The sequence below is a fragment of the Buteo buteo genome, chromosome 1 (genome assembly GCF_964188355.1).
Source record: "Buteo buteo chromosome 1, bButBut1.hap1.1, whole genome shotgun sequence".
NCBI classification, from domain to species: Eukaryota; Metazoa; Chordata; class Aves; order Accipitriformes; family Accipitridae; genus Buteo; species Buteo buteo.
In genome coordinates this window covers 29,743,334-29,765,740 of record NC_134171.1, presented here as the reverse complement: position 1 = coordinate 29,765,740, position 22,407 = coordinate 29,743,334, and the positions used below count along the sequence as shown (strand labels likewise).

At 38.3% G+C, this 22,407-nt stretch overlaps 1 protein-coding gene across 2 annotated transcripts; it reads right to left on the bottom strand.

Moving 5' to 3' along the window:
* Positions 1 to 728: 728 nt before the first annotated feature.
* Positions 729 to 18,346, bottom strand: OCIAD1 (OCIA domain containing 1). Of its 2 annotated transcripts, XM_075025580.1 has the most exons (8): positions 18,196 to 18,346; positions 17,280 to 17,364; positions 13,451 to 13,504; positions 12,911 to 12,958; positions 7,948 to 8,077; positions 5,568 to 5,776; positions 4,039 to 4,188; positions 729 to 1,163 (listed from the first exon to the last, which is right to left on the bottom strand). In XM_075025580.1, the coding sequence occupies exons 1-8, from the start codon at positions 18,244 to 18,246 to the stop codon at positions 1,126 to 1,128; spliced, it is 765 nt and encodes a 254-aa protein (XP_074881681.1). In that variant the 5' UTR covers positions 18,247 to 18,346; the 3' UTR covers positions 729 to 1,125. The 2 variants fall into 2 exon arrangements, with proteins under 2 accessions (XP_074881681.1, XP_074881692.1); XM_075025591.1 differs by lacking the exon at positions 17,280 to 17,364 and having other exon boundaries at positions 18,196 to 18,343.
* Between the last annotated feature and the right edge of the window lie 4,061 nt (positions 18,347 to 22,407).

Genomic DNA, 22,407 nt, shown 5'->3' with positions numbered 1-22,407 from the left:
CTTTGAAAATTTTCATCTTGGTAGGTAAGTTATTTTTCATCTCCAACAAGGATGTCAGGAATGCCTTTATGCTATCAACTTCATCATAGCTTTTGCTCCCCTACAGCCAAGACCCCAAAATAAACACAATGCTGCAAGATGAAACAGCACAGCTGAGACTATGAGAATCCCTAATGGAAGACAACATTTTGATTGAGACAGAGCAGGCAATGCAAACATTAGGAAATAACCTTCAGTAATTTTGACAATGTAGCTCTTTTCTTACAGGTAATAATGCTGCAATATTCCATTGATCAGGATCTTTTCTCCATAAACATGGGTTTTTTGTCATGACATGCACAAATTCAGAAATAAGGCTAAATTCACAAAACCCAATATTAACAGTCAAGATACCATTCAAACTTTTACCAAGGTTTGTCAGGTTTAACCTTCTGCACTTAAATGTAGCTATTTTAAATATCTGCAGTTTCATTCAATCATTTTCTTCCAAAATGACTGTCTGAAGAGACCCAGTGTGGGCAAGTCAGAATATTGGTCTAAAAATATAGCTGGCACTCTGAAACTGTTTTCAAAAAACAGTGAAGTATGCTTACTTATGTGTTTGGCTCAGTTCCTCAGCCCTTTTTCCCTGAACAGTTCAGTATTATTCCAGACATTAATAACGAAGCAAGACAACAATTTGAGGTTTCCAGCATATCCCTTTCAGACAAAACAAAGTGAGAGATGAGTTCTACAGGTAACTTTTAATGCAAGTCTTGAAAATTTGACAAGATTCTGATATTTTTCCCTTCCCAACACATGTGATTGCATTTATTTACATATATTTTTACCTTTTGCTAAACATTTATATTAGTTATTGCCAGTTACCCTTTTCATTCTTAAACAATAGCACAAATGGTTTATAGTCATGAACCTCACAATAGCCTTGCTTGCCATTTATGCAAAATTAAAAAAAACTAAGCCTAAATATTTTTTTTTAATCTTCCAGCAAGTCAGGATTTTCTTCTCATTTATTAATAGCTGTGCCTGGCAGAACACACCAAAGGTGCTGATACTCGTGACTAATCTAGATGAAGTTCAAGGTAGCTGACAGGAGATAATTTTCTTCAGTTCTTCATTCGGCTCTTACTCATCCCAGGTATCTCCATATTTATTTACTTTAACTAAAGAAAAGCAGAAAAAGTAGTCACATATGATTGAATTTAACTTTAAAAGTTTATCTTACACAGTGCTGAAAAGCATGATGAAATGCATTCTGATTTAAAGTGGTGAGTGGGGAGAGTGTCAGTCACAGCACAACAAACACCTAATTAAAGATACTTCTGAATAAATGGGGAGAAGAGTTTGTTAATCATTATTCTTTAATGAATTAATATTCAGTCAAGAGGCCTACTGTGCTAATTCCTGCTCTACAGAATTTGTAATTACTTTGAAACAAATGTAACATGTGGATGAAACAAAGACAATTGGAGGAAACAGGCAAGGAATGTTATGATAAATAATGTGGCTACATAATCTAGTTACGTGCACAATTGGATGGATTCAGGATAGTTAAAAACATGTTCAAAGACAAACAAACAGAAATCAGTAATCCCTACTAGGAAACTACTCAGCCATTATTATTTGGCAGCTTCCTTTAGTATAGGAGTTAGTCAGAGACTAAAAAAACCAGGGTACTAGTCTTAACGGATTTATTCAGAAGTATGTCGTATGTAACTGAACAATGACCAGAAAGTGAAAAGATGGTCTCTTGAAAGTGAGCTGCAAAGTAGTCTGCAACTGACTGCCATCACTGACAGGGTAAAGGATGGATCTATACGATCCAGTAGGAATACTGACACTACTCAGGCACCCCTTTATAAATCTACTTGCAGGTTAATGACTAAGCCCACTGGCTATTAATACCTATCTGCAGTAGAACGAGTGGAACAGAGCAGAATGCATGGTTCTTGTTTCAGGGAGATGTCAGTAAACTTAGCATAATGCACTGACAAATCTCTTTTAAGCTGATTGATACTGCACTGAGGCACAATGAGAAGCTCTCTCAAAGTACAATTTGATTTCCTTTTCTATTAACCATGGTAGCTGAGCAGGCTGCGCTCATTCCCTGGAAAACGGTCCAGTTCAGATCACTATGCAGATGCACATATTTGTACAGCTACAATGAACGGAGAAGGCGCCAGCAGATGGAAGTTAGTAACTGCTTAAAACTGGTTTAAACGTGGTTTTCCCTTATGTCCTTGCAACAGGGGGCAGAAACACTCTCCTATTTGCTAGTCTGGTTCCTACGACACAGAGGTAAGAGGATGAACAAAGGTGTAATGACTCAGGATGAATGAATAGGCATACAACAAGTAACGTGCCCAGTGTGACACAAGAATCTAAATCAGATCTTAGCCCGCAATGTCAGCAGAATCCCTGAACTGTAGATTTAAACGTGCTTCCACTTGTGAAACGTTTCTGAATTTTTGTATTTCCTCCTTACTCTTTTTCCCTAAAAATACAGAGATACTCTTAAAAGTTTATTTACAAATCTCATGCACTGCTCAGTGTAGTTCTGTTCTCAAAGCCTGAGTATAACCATCAAAGGGAACACAGAAACATAATAGACAGAATGCAGTATTTGATCAACATTTTATAGAGGTCTTTTATAGACCTCGAATAACTAAAAATAAAATAATGAATGCATATTGTCATTTCACAGCCACAAGATTTACTGTGGGATATGGCAAGGTTTGCAGAACACTGCTTAAGATTTGCGTGTATGGTTTTCAAGTGACTTTTCCAGGCTTTCTATTTGTGGAGAAATAGCTTGGAAAAGAAACATCGTGTAAATCAATGAAGCGTCAGCTGATGGAATTTAGAAGCAATCTGAAACTACAGCTTCAATAATTTTTTCATGTCTCATTTGGCATAGTCACATGATAAGAGAAAAAGGCTTTCATCCTTAAAATAACAGATTTAAAGCATTACCCAATAACTGTTTATAATTCTTACTTCAAGACTGTGTAGGTCTGTCCAAAGACAGATGATCTGGAGAAAGTAATTCACCAGCATTAAATAGACTGACACTCTTAAGTAACACTGTTCCAAAGCTTACTATCACTGCTTCAGAACTTTTTGCTTTAACATACTTTTCTATACTTATTACCACCTGTTATGCCTAATAGGAGACACTAGCTATTCCTACAAATCTTGTTGCAACATGATTGACAAGACTGGACACTGCATACAAACCCAAACTGCATACAAACCCAAACAATTCAAGCTGACTAGTCCAGCAGTGTGTTAAATGGTAAAACATTCCTCTTACTAACATCATTTTCACAGATGCCACACTAAATTTAAAAAGTTCTAGAGCAAGCAATTATGAATTGCTTCTGTGTCTCCTTTTCAAAAAATTGAGTCAGAGAGTTGACTGAATGGCATCTTATTCTTCAGGACATTGCATTCTTATTTTGCTGTGTAAAGTTTTGTTTTTCACTGTGAAAACAAATCTCAATATTCCTGCCAAATACTGTTTCCTTCCTTTGAGTTTTAATGTAGAAAATGAACCTCTACAAACAATGCCTCTATAGAAATCCACTAATTCCACATGAAACAATTCATAAAAATAAATACCCCCCTCCAAAACCATCAACCATGTGCTCTATTTTGAGAGAACAATGCTATCTAAAACATACACCCTCTTCCATAGCTAAAACTCTTCAGTATAGCTCTGACCTCAGAGAATTCTTTGTTGAAAGAGGTTGTTCGATATATTCAATAAATCAAAAGTTATGAGATTCTCAGTCTGGCACCAAGCAATATGGCTAGAGAGAAGAAATTATAATTTGCTATTGGAAGATCAATATTTTTGAAAAAAGAATTAATCTGAAATCTAAAACTACAGACCACATCACATATGAGATACCTGCAGATACAGTAAAAATAAATTGCTTAAAGCATAAGCAGAATTAAGCCTTGGGTTTGTAACCATTTTTAACATTATTGCCAATATTTGAACGTACTATGTGTTTCTGTAAATCAGTGTATTACCTTCCTTAGCTGGTTTTTCCTGTGAAAACTTGTTTGGAGTTTCTGCCTTTGGTGGTAGCATTACCTCATATGTCTCTCTGTGTTTATTCCTTAATTCCTCATATGTGATGCCTTTTTTTTTACGACTTTCTTCTGGAATTGGAGCAGGATCTGAAAACATAACAAACATCAAAATACTAGAAATGGCATCACACACCAAAACTTGGCTACAACCTGTTCTAGAATGCCAGTTAATTACAGCTCAATCCCAAGTGAAAAGGAGCATGACAGCTGCAATTCTAAATGCAACTGACAATATATGTGTTCTTTAATTAATCCATTTCTTTTAGCCTTTTCATTTTGTCAAACTGCTTTGGAAGACTGGCAGTTAACTCCTTTTCTTCATTTTACGCAACAGAAATCCTAACAACCATGTGGTAGCTGATGGATAGAATAGTTGTGGTCACTTTATGTAAAATTTATGATAATCATACAGTTGATATATTTAGGATTTCTGAAGAGAAATCTAAGTGAAGTTCAAGGGTTTGCACTCAGGCTTTAAATTCTGCTTTCAAAGAATTAGGACTATATCCATCATACATCACCTGATAAACATTTTATCCTTTTATCTACATTTATAATGCAGGATCTTGGTTCTATAATTAAGGTTCTACCAACTATTGATATTTGTGAGGAAGTGTGATTACCATTTCCTTGACACATTTACATCTGATACTTTTAAGTAACTAAAACCGAGTTTCATGAAAGGGCTTTTTTGTGAAATAAAACCTTTTCCATAAAGGAGTTAAAAAATCCAAACTAATTCAAAGTACAAAACTCTGCACTTGACAGTAAATTCCTCCTTTGTGTACCAGAGACCTGAATTCAGAATCGTGTGTCTCCCCTGCAATAGCTGAGGACAGAGTTCATACTGGAAGGAGGAGAACAGCTGCACAGAACAGTACTTGAAAACCATTTTAGTTCTCTGTGAGAAAATCAGCTGTTGCCGGACAGAACACAATATGCATTCAGTTCTGAGAAGATTTAAATGTTTGCCACCTTATAAAAAACAGTTTAATGTCACTGAATTATAGTAGTATACAGTTACAGCACCACTGCTAGTGAAAATTAAATAACCTCAGAAAGGATAGCAGACAAATGGTAGAAACTATAGCTTATTTAGTGCAGTGAAAGGATGGCATGTTCACCTTAATTTCAGTCAAAAAGAACTTCAAGTCAGGCTGAGTTTTTTGCAGGTTTAGTTTCACAACAGATTAAACCACGTAAGTTCATTTACAATCTTTACTTGCAATTAGAGCTACAAAGCATGAAAAAACCCTGAATTTACTTTACAGTTAGAACACAAAATAATACATATATCTATCTTCTGTGTAAAAATTCTGGGAACTTCAAGACGTTTCATTCAGAACCACTATATAGTACCATGTATGTTTGCATGGGATTAAAATACCTAGTTTAGTAAGAGCAAGTATCTAAAAGAAAGGCAAGTCATTGTACTACAAACTGCTAAATATTAAGACAAAACACACCTTGAACAGTGTAATCAGTGATTCCTGTAGGTGAAGATTCATTCAGGGAAGCACTGAATGGAACGGGTTCATAACTTGAGAGGGCTCTATCTGTTGAACTATAATCATCTGAATAGCTAGAAGAAAGTGGAAATCCAGATCTTGGAGAAGAAGATTCAGTAAATGACTGAGAAGGCATGTCTGAAAATTCAGATTTCCGACTGGAACGACTGGAAAATAATACAATTAAATACAGAAATACTAATGTTAAAAATGGAACTATAAGAGTAACAATATGTGCAGTTTAAGAAAATATTCTTTTACTCTAAATGGTTTAGTTTCCAACATGAATTATTGTCTTAAAAAAAAAGTTTTGGGTTTTTTTTTTTTCCCCTCTACATTGCAAAGATTTATATAGTCCCTTCCCCATCACTTCCCTTCCTCCCAGAAACTTAACTCATGCCTGAAAATCTCCAGAACAGAAGACGAAAGAGAAAGTATTTTGCACTTTACAAGACAAAAATGACAATACCTTCCCCCAGGGAGTCTTCAGACAGAAAATGCATCAGACACAAGTAGCATACAGGGTGTGCCCATGTAACTAGTGGTAGCATAAACTATAATTATTATTAAAGGCCTTTTAGGAAGAATTTGCAATTTAAAACCCTTCATCATTAGAAGCTGCTGTAATTGATCAGTACCAAATAGCAGAAGAAAAGGAGAATGAAGAGCTGTCTTGGGGAAATTAAATTATGAAGGTTTATTGAGTTGCTGAATTCAGCAGGAACATTAACAAATTTTCTCTTAAGAGAGAAAGGTAAGATCATATAAAGAATATTCTGGAAACTGATGCCTGATATTCTAAAATATTCACTACATACTCGGAATGGCCCTGCAATCCACTACACAACATGTCTCTCTATCAAGAATGCCACCACTTGGTGCCACTAGAATGTCTCTAGAGTATTTATTAATTTTTAACTTTAAATTTCTGCTTAACTGTACTTTTTGTTCCATATGAAAAACATCTGCTGTTAGTCTTTGTATATTCTCACAATAAACATAGAGAGCTAAGCCATTTTATTGCCTCAATTATATTTTTAAAGTATACGCAAACACAGCTTTAAAGAACTATATAATCTTTTAGCTCCCTACCTATTTTTAACTGCAAATCAGAATTACTAAAATACATTAATTAGAAGATGTAAAATGACCACGAAAATGTAGTGATTTCTGTTGCTGGCTTAAAAAAGTAGCATGTGTGGACAATAATGCAATTTGAATGAATTTAACCATTCAACCAAGGAAAAAAGGCATTTATCACTTAGGTCATAAAATTTTACAGATACAAAAGAATGGGCCATTAAAGGTTGAAGGGACTTATTGGTGCAGCAGATGATGGTATTTAAACAGTTCTCACCTAGAGTAAACACAGTTAACGATCATGACAATTTCTTATTAGAAACTGGTGGGGAGTGAAGGGACAAGTCCAGCTCCAATTCAGCTGAGTTTATACAGTAAATGTATAAAGTGGTAATTCCTAAAATTATGTTTGATGCCATAAAAATGTACACATTTCAAAATAAAGATAAATCTTACAGACCAAACTGTCATAAATCTAAACGTATAAAGTAATTAAGAATTTAACCAAATCCTTTATAAACATTTAACAAATCTTAGCACATACATAGCAGGACTACTACTCACTATCCAAACACTATTCTCCCAGTTTTGAATCAAGGCTTTAAGTGAGTTATTCCGAAAGTAGTTTGCAATTAAAAACCACTTGATGCAGAAAACATTCTGGAACAAAACAGGAAATAGTTTTAAGAACCTGATGAGTTTCTCGTATGTACAGCATAATGCTGTTACAGATGTAAAGGATTTAAACAAACAGCAGTAAGTTTGACCACCATGCTTCTTCCTGCACTGATATTGTTTACTGAGCTCTTTCCTTTGATAAACACTGAAATCATTTCCACCCTCTTCCTACTTCAATCAAACTAAACTATGGGAAAAACTTCCAGAACGTAACACTATTTCAGTTAACTTAGTTTACTTCTAAACTAAGGAGGGAACCTCTGCTGTCACACTACTTTAAGTAAATTCCACAGGAAAACATCATCTTAATTTATAAGGAATACATTTTGCTAAGTAAAATGTTTTTCTACTCCTCAAAGTGATCAGTTGTATGTAAAGAGCTCAAAATGCATATTTAATAGCTGGCCAACTGGTAACAGATACAGCTTCCTGAAAGTGGTAGAGTTGGGGTAATAGGGGAAAGAGGGAAGGTGCAGCTCTGAAGGTCTTTGAAAGCTGCAAATGTAGCCTTGATCTGTTGGTGTTTAAAATGTCCTATTCAAGAATAAGTTTTAAACTTAAAAGAGAATTAAATTCTTACTTATGTGAACTATGTCTCTGAGCTTGTCGTAGAACATCTCCTATTGGGGAATCCTTCAGTTTCTTAAATTTCTCGCTACAGATTGGCAAGTAGGATATCTTTCCAGCCAGGTATCCACACATTCCAGCAACTTTTTTAAAAGAAAAAAATATGGTTTTATATGCTGTAACATAATAGTCAACATAGTTTAAAAATAATAATTTCAAATAAATTATACATTATCTTGAGTAAAAGAAAAAAAACCAGTTTAGATCTAAACCAAAAACATGCAGTAATCATCTCTCTCCACTTCCTCTGCAGACAAAGGGTACTAAACCCAAATGCAACAGCTGAACAGAGAATAGAGCAATGATTTAGACACGGCATGAGCATCAGATGATTTCAGCTAGTACTTGATGAATGAAAGGTGACAAAAAAAGGAAAATAATTGCCATCAGTTTTTCCCCAAGATCCAGAAATAACAATTAACTATCAAAGATGATAAAACAGTCAGGAATCATCAAAGGCAGTAAATTCCGCTAATTTAATCCATCAGAACAGTCAGATTTTGAAAAGGCTTTCACTAGTAAGAAGAGAAGTCTAAATAAACTTAGCATTAGGCTCAGTATCTTCTGAAGAGGATTCTATGATACGGTTGCTGGAGGGCAAACAACTGAATTAGCTGAACCTTTGCAATCACTAGGCAAATGCTTTCAATTTAGTGCATGAGCTATCTTCATCTGCTAGACAGGACACAGGAATGAATGATCACGATAGCTCTTTCCGGGCTTAAAACTGATGATTTCCATCAACTGGCTCCTTCAAGTTTTATGAGTGGGTCAAACGGAGTATGAAGGATTAAATGGCAATCAATAGAAGTTTTGTTGTTGACTTTGCAAGAGAAAAGGACTAGACCCTTCTTTCATATGCACAAGTATTTTCTAAATACAAAGGCTAAAGATTCCCAACCATCTTTGAAAAGAGGTAATTACCAGTAACATTAATCCTCTGAGGTTCTCACACTGTAGATTACATTGCCTGGCAATCAATATAAAAGGGGATTTTACCCTGCCCTGCTGTACTGACACTGGAATTGTGATTCCTGTTAGTGCTGGTTTTGGCTGGGATAGAGTTGGTTTTCTTCAGAGTGGCTGGTACAGGGCTATGTTTTGGATTTGTGCTGGAAACAGTGTCAATGATGCAGGGATGTTTTCGTTGTTGCTGCACAGTGCTTACACAGCATCAGGGCCTTTTCTGCTTCTCACACTGCCCCGCCAGTGGGTGGGCTGGGGGTGCACGGGAAGCTGGGGGGGACTCAGCTAGGACAGCTGACCCCAACTGACCAAAGGGATATTCCAGACCATAGGACATCATGCTCAGCATATAAAGCTGGAGGAAGAAGAAGGAAGGGGGGGACATTCGGAGCAATGGCGTTTTGTCTTCCCAAGTAACCGTTACATGTGATGGAGCCCTGCTTTCCTGGAGATGGCTGAACACCTGTCTGCTGATGGGAAGTAGTAAATGAATTCCTTGCTTTGCTTTGCTTGCGTGCATGGCTTTTGCTTTACCTATTAAACTGTCTTTATCACAGCCCATGAATTTTCTCACTTTTACCCTTCTGATTCTCTCCCCCATCCCACTGTGAGGGAGGTAAGTGAGCAGCTGTGTGGTGTTTGGTTGCCAGCTGGGGTTAAATCATGATACTGTTCTGAAGTCTGTATTTTCAAAAGGAGGTTAAAAATCCTTTTCCAAGGGAAAAGGGGTGAACAGCCACAACTATGAGTGAAGTTTACAAATGAGAAATGTGAGCGTTTAGCTGTTTAGCAGGTCAAAAAAATTGGAAGACACCTCAAATGCTGTAAATATGCACAAAGGCAAAAATTACAAGCCCCTAAAAGGAAAAATGGCCCAACAAGAATTCAAAATAAATGTTTAGCAAATTAAAGCTAAGCAGTAAAGATGATTACTCTTTGGCATAAACTACAAAGAGGACGTCTGCTTTTCTTGAGGCCTTCCAGTCAAGAAAAGTGGAAGCATCTCTCTGGAAGATGTTTCACCCAAAGTAATTATTGGCTAAAATATTTGGCTTCTCTTATTACAGAACTAACAGACAGACAATCCACATTTTTGAAGCTAGCACAGTAAATTACATATTGCTGCTCTCTGCTTCTTCTGTATTCACTGTGACAAGCCCTTAGAGAAGCTGATCAGAGATCAATAAAAGAGGCCAGGTCCCACTGCAGGCTAACATGAAGTAGGATATACAGATCTTACCCTTCTTTGCCAAAGAGGGGTAGAGGACCAATATCTCTGTGCTGTGTTGAAGGGGATGCTGTCAATGTAGTGTATCAGTCATGACTAACCAGAAGCTCCATTAAATTGTCAGAGTGCCTAGAAGGCTACTGAGAAAAGTTATGAGTAATTCCTATAGCCAGAAGAACATCCTGGAATCTGAAAATTCCTATCTAGAAAATGAAACACCTCTCAACTTCCAGATAAAACCAAGAGGGACAAAGCAGGGAAAGATGCAAGACAGAGACTAAAGAAAACCAGACTCAACTGTATGTGTTAGATATAAAAGACCAATTACTGTAATGAGGCATAGATACTCTTCAGAATAAGAATCTAACAACCACAAGTGACACACACACCATTATCAAAGACAGACTACTGTAATCAAGATGCAGCAGCAATATGCTCAGATCAGTGACACCAGAAAAGCAAGAACTGTCTTGTTTAATATCAGCTAGCTATGAGCTAGCAGCAGTGCCTGGAATTGCATATGCTCTTCTTTCAGAATTCGTGGAGGGAAAAAAGCCAAACCAACACACAACTGCACTGCTTCCTTTAATCAGATTTCACTGCAAGAGGAATGTGCAGTTAAATTAGGAGACATAATTTGGACCTGTAAACTATGTCCCTGGCAATAATTTTCAGGAAGATCCTGCAGGCAGCAGGCACATCTGACCTAAGCAATATGAGGATGAAATGAAAATCGCTTAACTCAGGCCTTTGACACTCCAACTGTGTCCCAGAAAAATCCCCATATTTAAAGTGCACATAAATCACACCAAGTTACTTACTGAAAAACAACCAAACCACACAATTTATGGAAAATTCTTTTAGTATGAAATGAAAGTCCATATGCCTCCACTGTACATAAAAAAGGAGAAGCCAGAAGTATTTTGACTTCTAACCTTAAGATCAAGAATAGTTGGTCCAGTCCAGCTGCTCCTTATTTTTTCCCTTGATTCCAAACTTAGTTCTATTAAACAGGAGGAATGTGGCCCTTAACTAGAAATGTGTAGAAGCTATCAGGAAAATAGTAATTCTATTATTTATTAGAAACGTTTGTGTTATACCATTGTTTGGCATTCAAAGAAAGCGAGTAGAATTTAGCATAAACAAATGGCAGCCCTAGTCTCTCACATTCATTTATCTGCTTAAACAACACTTCCTTCACCACAAATCATGGGTTTTACCCTCTTCCCACTGAAGTAAACTGTAAGAGTAACTGGCTGTATCTGGGCAGATTGGCAAGATGGCAACTTCCTGTTTTACTGTCATGTATTCCATTGAAAAGGTTAATTTATAATTTAGTTTTGATTATACTTAAATCAAAATCATTCACATGAAATTGCTGTTTTCCTACAATTGTACATACATAATGTCCAGGAAAAAAAGGCACTAAAATAGCTTGAATGGGACAAGTGAGACGCATGAATAAAGACCTTCAAATTAGGAAGGGAGGGGTGCGTGTACTCTGGCAAAGTAATTTAAAGTAAGCTTGTACAGTATCTATTTACAATGGATTTATCTTAATTATCACATTACACTTGTCAAGCAATTTTATGGAAAGCCTATAAACAAAACTTGTCCAAAACGTGCTGCACAAATTCAAAGACGGTGAATAAATGAAATGTTCTACCTCTTGACATTGAATAGGTTCTTGCAGTATAAGATGTTGTAGTTAAGAAACATAGCTAAAAAGTTGCTGACTGATAGAATTAACTGGAGGAAGGTGAAACTTATTCGTTTGATATATCAGATCATTTACTACTATCTTCAGGCACAGTTGTACCAATGTAAGCATTGATTCTATAAGTGCCAGATTCTCCACCTGGGCCAGGATAATGCTCGTTAGACATACAAACTCGGGGATGAGAGGCTGGAGAACAGCCCTGCAGAAAAAGAACTGGGGGTTTGGGTTGATGGCAAGTTGAATAGGAGTCAGTGTGCCCCAGTAGCCAAAAGGGTCAACTGTGTCCTGGGGTACATCAAGCATAGCATCACTAGCTGGTCAAGGGAGGCGATTGTCCCACTCTACACTGCACTGGTGTGGCCCCACCTTGAGTACTGTGTGCAGTTTTGGGCACCTCAATATAAGAAGGACATCAAACTATTAGAGTGTGTCCAGAGGAGGGTGACCGAGATGGTGAAAGGTCTCCAGGACACACCTACAAGGAGTGGCTGAGGTCACTTGGTTTGTTCAGCTTGGAGAAGAGAAGGCTCTGAGGGGTGAACTCATCACAATGTACAGCTTCCTCAAAGGGGGCAGTGGAGGAGGAGGTGCTGATCTCTCTCTGGTGACCAGCGACAGGACGCGAGGAGATGGAATGAAGCTGCAGGCTGCATCAGGGGAAGTTCAGACTGGACATTAGGAAAAGGTTCTTCACTGAGAGGGTGGTCGGTCACTAGAACAGACTCCCCAGGAAAGTGGTCATGGCACCAAGCCTGTCAGAGTTCAAGGAGCGTCTGGATGACGCTTTTAGTTATATGGTTTAGTTTTATGTAGTCCTGCAAGGAGCATGGAGTGGGACTCAACAATTCTTATGGATCCTTTCCAACTTGAGATATTCTGTGATTCTATAGAGTGGAGTCACAGTGAATCAGCCAGCAAGTCTCATGGGAATTACATCTGCATAACAGACTCCAGAACCTAAGGCATGAATACAAGCTGAATTTATATGTAGCTTTTACTTACATGCAACTTTTGTAAAAGAGCCAAATCTTGAGCTATCTCTTAGAATACCTGAAAATGAGGATCAAAGTAATTAGTAATAAGTTATTAAGAATTAAGCTGAAAAACATCAACTGTAGGTATGTTTGTAGGCTAGTCTGTAGTTACGTTTGTAGGCAGCATGTTACTCTTTTACACTTAATGTTGAAGAAAATTCAAGAAAACCTAAGATCTGAATTTCCCATAAAATTATAAAAATCTAAGAATTACTCTTTAATCATATCACACACAGTATTACTACACACTATAGAATATATTGTTTCATAATCATCAAGATATTGCATTTGTCAAACAACATAAAATGAGCAAGAATTTGCTTTTAATTTAAAGTTTTCCTCCTTCTTTAGTTTTAGGAACTGCAAGTCACGTAGCTAGCTGAAGAGGCTGAACTTCTTTTAATTACAAGTAGATTAGACATTGTATTATTATAGTAACTTTATTAACAGCAGAAATATATTTCATCTCAACAAATCCAAATTAACCCAAAGTATGTTTACACTTTACCTCTCCTAATTAAGAAACTAGTAGCAAGCATGCTCGCTGCAGCCAAAGGAAAAGCTGTGAAGAAGAAGAAGAAAAGTTGCTTTAATTATGTTTTTAGTATTTTCAACCAGACTTAATAAAATACGCAATAAAGTGAGAGTTGCTAGGCCTTACTAAGCTCACTTGTCTAAGAATATAAACATATATATATTTAAGAAACTGTATATAATTTATTAAACATTCACCATTCCACTTTTTAAGACCTACTACAAGTTATGCAGTACTGGTTAATAAGTCATCCTGTCTTCATTAGACTTCATGCTTTCTAAAATACAAAAGCCAATGGTAGATGGGATAAAGCTCTAAGGACAAGACTCCAGGTCTAGCTGCAACTGCTACAGCAGCAAGGTGCAGAACTTTAAACCAGAGAAGCATACACAGTTCTTCAGGATGGAAGGCAGTTACACAGAGGCCAGTGCCTCTAAAAATTTTTGATAACCAAAAGTCTTGATTTTAACATAAGAACTTTGGAAAAAGTCTAACTCTTACAGAGATATAACTCAAATTGATTAAAATTAGGTAACATGTTTTACTGATCAGCAAATTAAAGAACAGGGCAACTTTTTCTGTAGCTTATGGATCAAACTATACAACTCAGGGGTAGGGTCAGGAATGCAGAGAAGATGACAAACATGGAAAAGCATTACTGCCTATCGCAATCAGCTTAACAGTTCACGTTGATTTTTATCATAATGAAAGACTTCAGGTGGCAGGAAGCATTTGAAGATGGCAAGAAACAAAAGGAATACTTATTTCAAGCAATGATAATCATGAATTGGGAAGATTAACTTTGAAACTATTCGTAAAGACCACCACCCCTACAAAAGATACAGTGACACTGAAATAACAAACATGACAAAAGACTAAAGTTAATTACATTAAAGATTTAGATATGTCATAATGAAATTACATCTTATGCAAGTCTGAAAATATGGATGTTACAAAAAGGCTCAATGACTTTAACCATACCTAGGAGGGATATTTTTGCAACAGCGCTAGATGTTTATAGTGTTTTGATGCACACAATCTGCTAATTAGGTTCATATTTGAAGATAAACAATATTTTTTAGCATTTGGACAGCACAGTATTAAAGTATACTTTGCAAACTAACAGTTTATTCCTTCACAAATTCTGACAGGTCTAAACTAGGTTAAGAGTCCAACCAGCATTTTAGGGTAAATACGACTCAATGTCACTTTTAAGAAAAAGTATTGTCTCCTTGGTTCAAAGCAAGACTACAGTAACACTTCAAAATAGAGAATAAGTTCTTCCAATCTATTAAAGATTAAACCCCTGATGCTTTTAGAGATACTGGACCTGGATTTTCCAAAATTTAGAGTTCTAGATTTTCTGAGATATAGAATGGCAGTGCAGATTTGAAGCTAAACTGTAAGAGAAAAAAAACAAGGGGGAGGGTGTGTGTTAAAAAAAAATATTAAAAAATCTGCAAGAACTTATTACAGAGAACTTTGGTCTGACCCTTAGAGGTTTGAAATGATTTACAGGCCCAACACAAATATTCCGGACATCAAAGACAGGTTACGCAATTTAATGGAAACAGCTGCTAGTATGTGAGCATATAAATGACCTGAAATGGTAACTAGAAATTAGAAGAATAATAGGTAAATGAAAATTGGGTTCATACATAAAAACTAATACGAATAATTATTCAAGTGTAGGAAAAACAAAAGCAGCTTAATAAATCATAAAATATCAATGCTTTTCACTGCTAAGGGCAAAAGGTACTTTTTCTGCTTCAAGAACAAAATAAATTCCAGGAAAAATAATGGACGCCTGATACATCAACAGCACATAATTAAGGATGGGAATGTAATGTACCCTAGTCAAAATGGTTTTATGAGGAAAAAGTCATATTGATCTGGTTTAATTTTGTTAGTGAGATTAGAAGTGCAAAGGATAAAATTCTGGATTGTAGTGAGAATTTTTAACAGTATCAGAATTTATATTATATGATAATGTGATTAAAAACTAGTAATACCAGTAAAGCATACATTAAACTGAATTATGAAATAACTAGCAAGCATTTCTGAAATAGAAGCTGGCAACAGAAACTACAGGAAAACAGAGGGAGTTTGTAAGAACGGGTAAAAATTGGCTACAGCTTGAAATTTGAATAAACAAACTGAAGATACACAAATTTATAGTAATATCTGTGAATAACAAGAACTGATACAATAAGAAGTGAGGATGTCAGGGCAGTCACACAGGCAGCCCATACCTCTTGCAAAGGGACATTCAAATAATATGTATTTAATACAGCAAATTCAACAATCTAGGTACATGTGACGCAGAACAATGAAACAAAGACAGGAGACCTAGAAAACAGTGATGGGCTTTAGGCTCTCCCAGTGAGATAACAGCACAGTGCACAACTGGAAAAAAATCTCTCAATTACTTTTGTAGCACCCTACAGTGAAATTACTCAATAAACTAATTTGGGGCTTCTCAAAAATACCTTCATGTTGTTTCTTCAGTCTCTGTATAAAGATGCACAGGGCAGTAAGTTACGTTGACAATCAAGAACTCACAGCAGAACACCTCAAGAAGAACAAACAATGCCCTGCCATCTTGTCTTTCAGGTGAGAGATTATCAATAAGCCATAACCAATCATCATCTTACTACTAATGAACCTGACTCTTTTCACTTACAAAAATATAAGGAAAATGGCTAGATTTTAGCAAACAAGCTGAAGGTTTCCAAGTATTTGAATAAAAGTGGAAGAGGAGAATGCCAAAGCAATGGAGAAAGATAAAGCAGAACTTGGGATCATTAACTGAAAATCACAATGCCTTTGAAGTTGCCCCTGAAAGTACTGGCTTCCAGGAGAAATCAGAGGCCCAGTGTGCTAAATTTAGCAAATCAGCTGCTAAATTTTTCATCCGTCCTGGTTTCTGCTAAGCCACCTATCAGCATCAGAAGTAATCTACCAACGTGCAATAAAACAGTGGGTAAAAATCACATTAGGAGGCTTGTTCAAACCTCTTGACCAGGTGCATAAAAACCAGGTATGCCTTGAACCTTTGGATTACAGAAACAATGTTAAGAAGTAAGGCAATCAATTCTCAGTTTTCTGAAAAAAACCCATAACATTGGTATTTCAAATAAATGAAGATGAGACATAAAGTATTCTGTGAAAACAATACAAGTTTATTATTCCTGTGTACTAGCTGTAGTACAGAAATCATTACTGACTGCAGAATCATGCTTGAGAATCTTGCCTTTTATTTACAGGGGAAATATGCCCAAACATCTGGCCATGCAAAGACGCTGGAATTTTCTCCAAAAGTTGAGCTAAGCGACTACTTATACACTGTTCTTTTCACAAGTCTCCATAAAGACAGAAAGCAATGGTTCTAAGTTAAACTGTTTTATTCTTGCATTCTAGGGATAACAACAAAAACTGAAAGTAAAAATGTAGAAATAACAACAAAAAATATTCAGAAACATAATGAGACTCCATAAATTGTATCTATTTTCAGACTTTTAATAAGCATATTAATTTAAAATATGAAGGGATCTTGTTATAAAGAATAAACCTTACAAATTATGGTGCACCTTTCACAAAATTCCTTGTCTTGCAAACTCTTAACAAATGCAAATCTTACATGTACGAACATTTACTGGGATGCAATTTTAAACTATGTGAAGCTTGCTAGTGAACTGTTGTGATATATTGACCTGGGCCTGCCTTCCTTAATGCCTCAGATAACAACAAAAACTAAGGGTGGAAGAAAAGCAAGCCAAATATACCAGCAAACTGAACTTACCTCTATACCGGGCACTCTCTTCAGCACATTCCTTGAGGAGTCTCCTTTCCTCCTCTGTTGGCACATAAGCCTTAGGTATTTCCCTCTTTCATTAGGGAAATAAATTAGAAAAGAAAGAGCAAAAGAAAGGTTTGGGGGGATTTTTCAATTAAAAACTTTGTCTAACTTTCACACCTTGTAACGCCTGTACTTTCAGACAGCTATACTCAAGGAACTGGTGCCTTCTGTCTATAAATGTCACATGAAATATAGCATTAAAAAAGTCCAGTGCTTCTGCAAATCACATGAGAGAGCAGAAAACAGTTTGTGCATAGTCAGCTCCCAACTCGCTCCACTCCTTTTTCTTCAGAGAAGCCTGCTTTGGTCCTTTGCAACCAACCTTCCAGAGAGATGGAATCTGACAGCTCAGTAAATCCCTTTTAAAATATTTGCCAGGGTTTTAATCACACAACGCGTGTTGGCCGTTTGCATGCATGTATTTAGGGAAAGCTGGCCAGCTGTTTTGCCATCAGGTGAGAAGTTTCTACCGGAGGTGCGTGACCCCCTCCTGCCCTGAGAGGCGTGCGACCAGGCACCCTGCCAGATCGCCGACCGGGAGAAGGGCAGACGTGAGAAAGCCGCCGGTAGCGGGAAGAACACCTCCAGCCGGGACCCGCCCCACGCGAAAGGCCGCCGGAAAGGCCTCAAGGGCACCGACCCCGCGCCTCCGCAGGCCGCCAGGGAGCTCACGGCAGGGGCGGGCGAAAGGCTGACAGGAATCCCCCCTCCCCGGCCCGCGCAGGGCGAGCGCAGGCCCCGCGCCTGCCGCCTCGCCCTCGGCAGAAACAACCCCTAGCCCCACCGGGCTCCCGCACAGCTCTCGCCGTGTCCCCCCCCCCCCCCCCCCCCGGCAGCGCCGCCGAGCGAGCGACAGTACCTCGGCCGGGTCGCCGACCTCCCCGCCGCCGGGACCCTGCCCGGCCTCCATGGCGGGGCGGGGAGGGCAGTACGAGCCACCGCTGACCCGGAAGTCGACGCGACGGTGTTCGCCGCGCTGGCTCCGCGCGCATGCGTGGAGGCGGTGGCGGGTTGGGGAGGGGGTCCGTTCCCGTGGGCTGTCATTAGGCCCCGGGGCTGCCGCTCGGGGCTTGCCGGGGCGGTGGGGGCTCTGCCGCCTTCCCCGGTGTGGAGGCCCGGCGGAGGGGCCCCGCGGTTGGCCGTGAGGGCGGCGGCGCTGCCGGTGAAGGGGGGCTGCGGCCGCGGGCCGCGTGTGTGTTCGCCTTCTGCAGCGGTGCGTCCTCGCTGGGAAAGCCGAGTGAGGGCGGTGGAAGGGCCTAGAGGTAGCAGCTGAGGCTCAGAGCGTTCCTTTCAATCGAAAATGTTTCCTTCCTGTGCTTTATCTTGTTTCCTGCTTGCTTAAAGAATGCCACCCGCTAATAAGTTTGCGAGCGGGCACTGCTTCAGAAGTGGTGAATCCCTTTAAAGGTAATCCTGACGTGGTCGGTTTTGTTTTGCACGGCGTTAGTACGTGCAACGGTACTTTTGTAACTGACTTGCAGTTTTTGATAAATGGTGGGAAAAAGCTTTTATCCATCTACGCCTACCTTGAGTGATAGGTATGTTACCAATAGGTATGTTAACTCGTTGCTGGAGATGCACGGCCAGAATTGGCTAAAGGGAAAGGATGTCTGTTACCTAAAAAAGAGTTTATTTGAATCAGGACCAAGCAAGGACCTGGTGGGCAACTGTCTGAACTGGAAAGTGGTAGAGGTTTGGTGGTTAGGATTGTATTGAAGTGGGAGATGAGGAGTCTGCGTGCTTGCCTCTAGCTAATGCTGTTGAAATGGCAGCACTAGTGGATGCTTGCAGTTTATCAGAAATCAGGAGAAGTTGAGGAAGATATAAAAAAGGTGTTTCTGATAGTGCAATGAATGCTATGGCGTTTTCTCGTAAACGTTCAGTACTGCGGCTTGAATTCACCATATCCTGATCTGCCTCTACTTGCCTGGAATGCACCACTCCCTTTAAGCCTTTCCTGGAGCGAGCCATTGTCTCTTCACCCTGGAATTCAAGTGAAGAGGCTTAAATTGCTACTGCCTGATGGCTGTACAAAAAAAGCCCGTGCCTGAAGATAGGAGAGGGAAGGTTTTAGAGATTGGAGGTGACTGAAATTAGTAGGGAATGTGGATGTGAAATGTCTGAAATTAGTAGAGAACGCAACTATAAGATGAACACTGTGAGTATGTGAAGGACCTAGGACAAATGGACTAAGGAATGTGTGTGAAGTAATAGGTTTGGCTGCCTGGAGTGGCTGGCCTCACCAAGAAAGCTGTAGAGCAGATGGGTTTCTGAGTATTGGATTCTTGAAATAAGCTGGGAGGATAGAAACAGAAACTATGTATCATGGAGTTCTTAATTCATAGCTCTCATCATACAATAACTACATTTGTAATTTGTGTGAGATTGGAAGTAATCTGTGTTATCAGGCAATCTTCATTTCTGACTGTCACCTGGGCCCACCCTAATGAAGCAGTCTCCAATACATGAACATGTTATGCACATTATTATTTGAGAGGCGAAAGATTTTGGCTTCATCAGCTCACGACAGTTTTATTTATGGGACTGTAGCACATTTATTAAGGCAACTTACTTCATGCTTCTTCCCACTTAGCTTTCAGTACATTCTAGGCAAAGAGTACAACTGGGTTTTTAAAGCCTGCCTTTTTGTAGGGTAGGGCATGTTTATGGACTGCACCTTCTCTAAACATGGAGCTTCAATGGGGAGGAAATGGCTATCAGTCTCCTTCATTGAAGAAAACAATGACTCTCAGCTGTTGTTTTGCCTCTCCCTTGTAAAATTAATAGTTATCCATTCAGTTTTCTCAGTTCACTAACCTCAAGTCCCTTAGACTTCCAAGGGCGGGGGGGAAGTATTAAAATCACGCAGCAAAACGGTGAGTTTACCATCTCTTAAAAAATCTTACCTAGTACGCTGTGCTTGTGAGATAGTTAAAGGTACTTACAAGTTTCACCTGGTTACACACATCCATTTGTTAGCTTAGAACTGCAGTTGTAGGGCCATATTCAGCATAGATGGTAGAGCATATCCACGTCCTTGGCACTGCGTTCTCTGTTCTCAAGCCTCTTTTTGACGTTCACCCATAGAAAGAAGTCTTAACAAGGATGTCCTTTTTGACATCTGGTCTACTTCTACCACTTCTTTTATCCTCATTCCATCTTTCATTCAACTACTGAGAACTTCAGTTTAAAATCGGTGATGGTATTGCCAAGTCCTGGGGCATTACATAAAATCTTGTCCTTGTGCAAGGCTTAAGGCTAGCTTTTTAACCTCTTTCTATAAATCTAATCTCTTGAATACTATTCCCTTCTCCTGTGGCAGGTGCTGCTATCCAATATGGTACTTTTGTTTTAAAAAATCTCTGCACTAGAGTAGTCCTTCACAGATGACAAGGTTAACATTATTTCTTGGGAAGTTTTGAGCTGTTTGTTTTAATGACATGCACAATGACGGTTTGATGTTTCAGCAACTGTTTTGTAATTGCTGTTTTGTGTGGTTTTAAACAATCTACAAAACTGATGGATTATTTGTAAAGAGGAGTAGTGTAAAGTTATGTGTTTTTGCACTGCCTCAGGAGTCAAAAAGCTCTTTTTAGATGTATTACAACTCACTTATCTATGACTCTAAACTTTTTATCTTTTATGACTTGGTGTCATCCCAGAGTAATGAATATATCTGAGATTCAAAATACTGTAATACTGAAACTTGATGGTTAACCTTTGGAAATTTGAAATTTCTTTTGAAGGAGATGCCTCAAAGAAGGAAAAAGGAAAACTTTCAAACAATAAGATTCTTTTAAAATGAACTGATTACTTATGTAAGAATAAGTTGGAAGGTGTGAAAGTCAGATCATTTCTAATTGCAGTACTTTGCAAAACAAAGTCACTGGTGAATATTCAGAACTCTTGAAACTGGAGCTCAAGAATTAATAGGGTGAATTATATGTAGACTATCAAGTGGTTTAAAAGCTTATCTTTCTGATAAATTCTTTTCCATTTCCTTGTTCAACAGTTAGTGACAGGCTTTATACAGATTCACTACAAAACAAAGAGGTGGCTTAACAAATTTCTTTTTATGATACTGCACAAGACATAACTGAAACAAGTAGACGTGTGAAAGAGTTGGAGTATATGCTGATCCGGTAAGGAAAGTCGCCAAAACAAGTACTGGAAGTTCATGTGCTCAAGTATGTAGCTGGAATGGTGATTGTTTTGTTTTGTTTTATTTTTTTGTTGCTGTTCCTTTTTTGCTTGGTGCTCTAGACAATAGAGTAAAACACAACAGCTGAGAGCTGCTGATTCTTCAGTGGCTGCCAAGAGTTAACAGGACTGTATTTAGAAAAATCACTCTCTCCCTAATGAGGAAATAACAGCTCTTCATACCAAAAAAGAGCATTGTTGTAACCACTACAACTGGTGGCAAACAAAGAATCAGTTATTTGCCTGAAGCATTATGGCACATCAGCAAGAACCAAAAGTGGGTGTCTGTGGAGCTGATACTCAAAGCCTCAATTTTACCCACATTGATAATAATTACTATTAATAATAACTGGTACTGTAATGTACTTTGAAAAGTACTTTACGTGTTAACTAATCCTTAGGGCTATTTTGTAAAGCAGGCAGGTAACAGGAGAATCTGGGTTCTGAAAGTGATATGCTTGTGCATCCTGTAAGTTCAGGTGCTCAGGGTTAAATACCAATGGTCTGATTTTCATTGGCAGTGAGGTTCAGCTGCTCTCATTTCAATTACGGGGGGGGTGTATATGTATTTATTGGGAAGATCAGGCTGAGCTCCTAGCTTGGGATACCTTCAAAATCAGAAGCAACTTGTGACATTGCTTCAGCCAGTTGCCTGAAATTATGCACAATAGCAGCAGCAATGAATCCTGTTTTTCTAGTTAGGTGTTCTATTACCCAACATTTAGACTGTGGCACAATTGTTAAAATACAATAAAAAAATACTCCGTTCACAAAATTCTTAAATCTGCAGGAAAGAGGTAACCTAAAATATTCTCGGCTACCAGTGTATCATTATTTTTCTCCTCTCCTGCTTTCTTGTTCCTACTGGTTC

Bases quoted from the DNA above. Each gene is read 5' to 3' on its own strand.
- OCIAD1 (XM_075025580.1), bottom strand. From the start codon at position 18,246: ATGGAGGCCGGGCAGGGTCCCGGCGGCGGGGAGGTCGGCGACCCGGCC. The intron at 8,078-12,910 runs GTAAGTAAAAGC...CTTTTAAAAAAG, and splicing joins CTCTTTTACAAAAGTTGCAT to TTGCTGGAATGTGTGGATAC. The intron at 5,777-7,947 runs GTAAGAATTTAA...ATTATTTTCCAG, and splicing joins CAGAGACATAGTTCACATAA to TCGTTCCAGTCGGAAATCTG.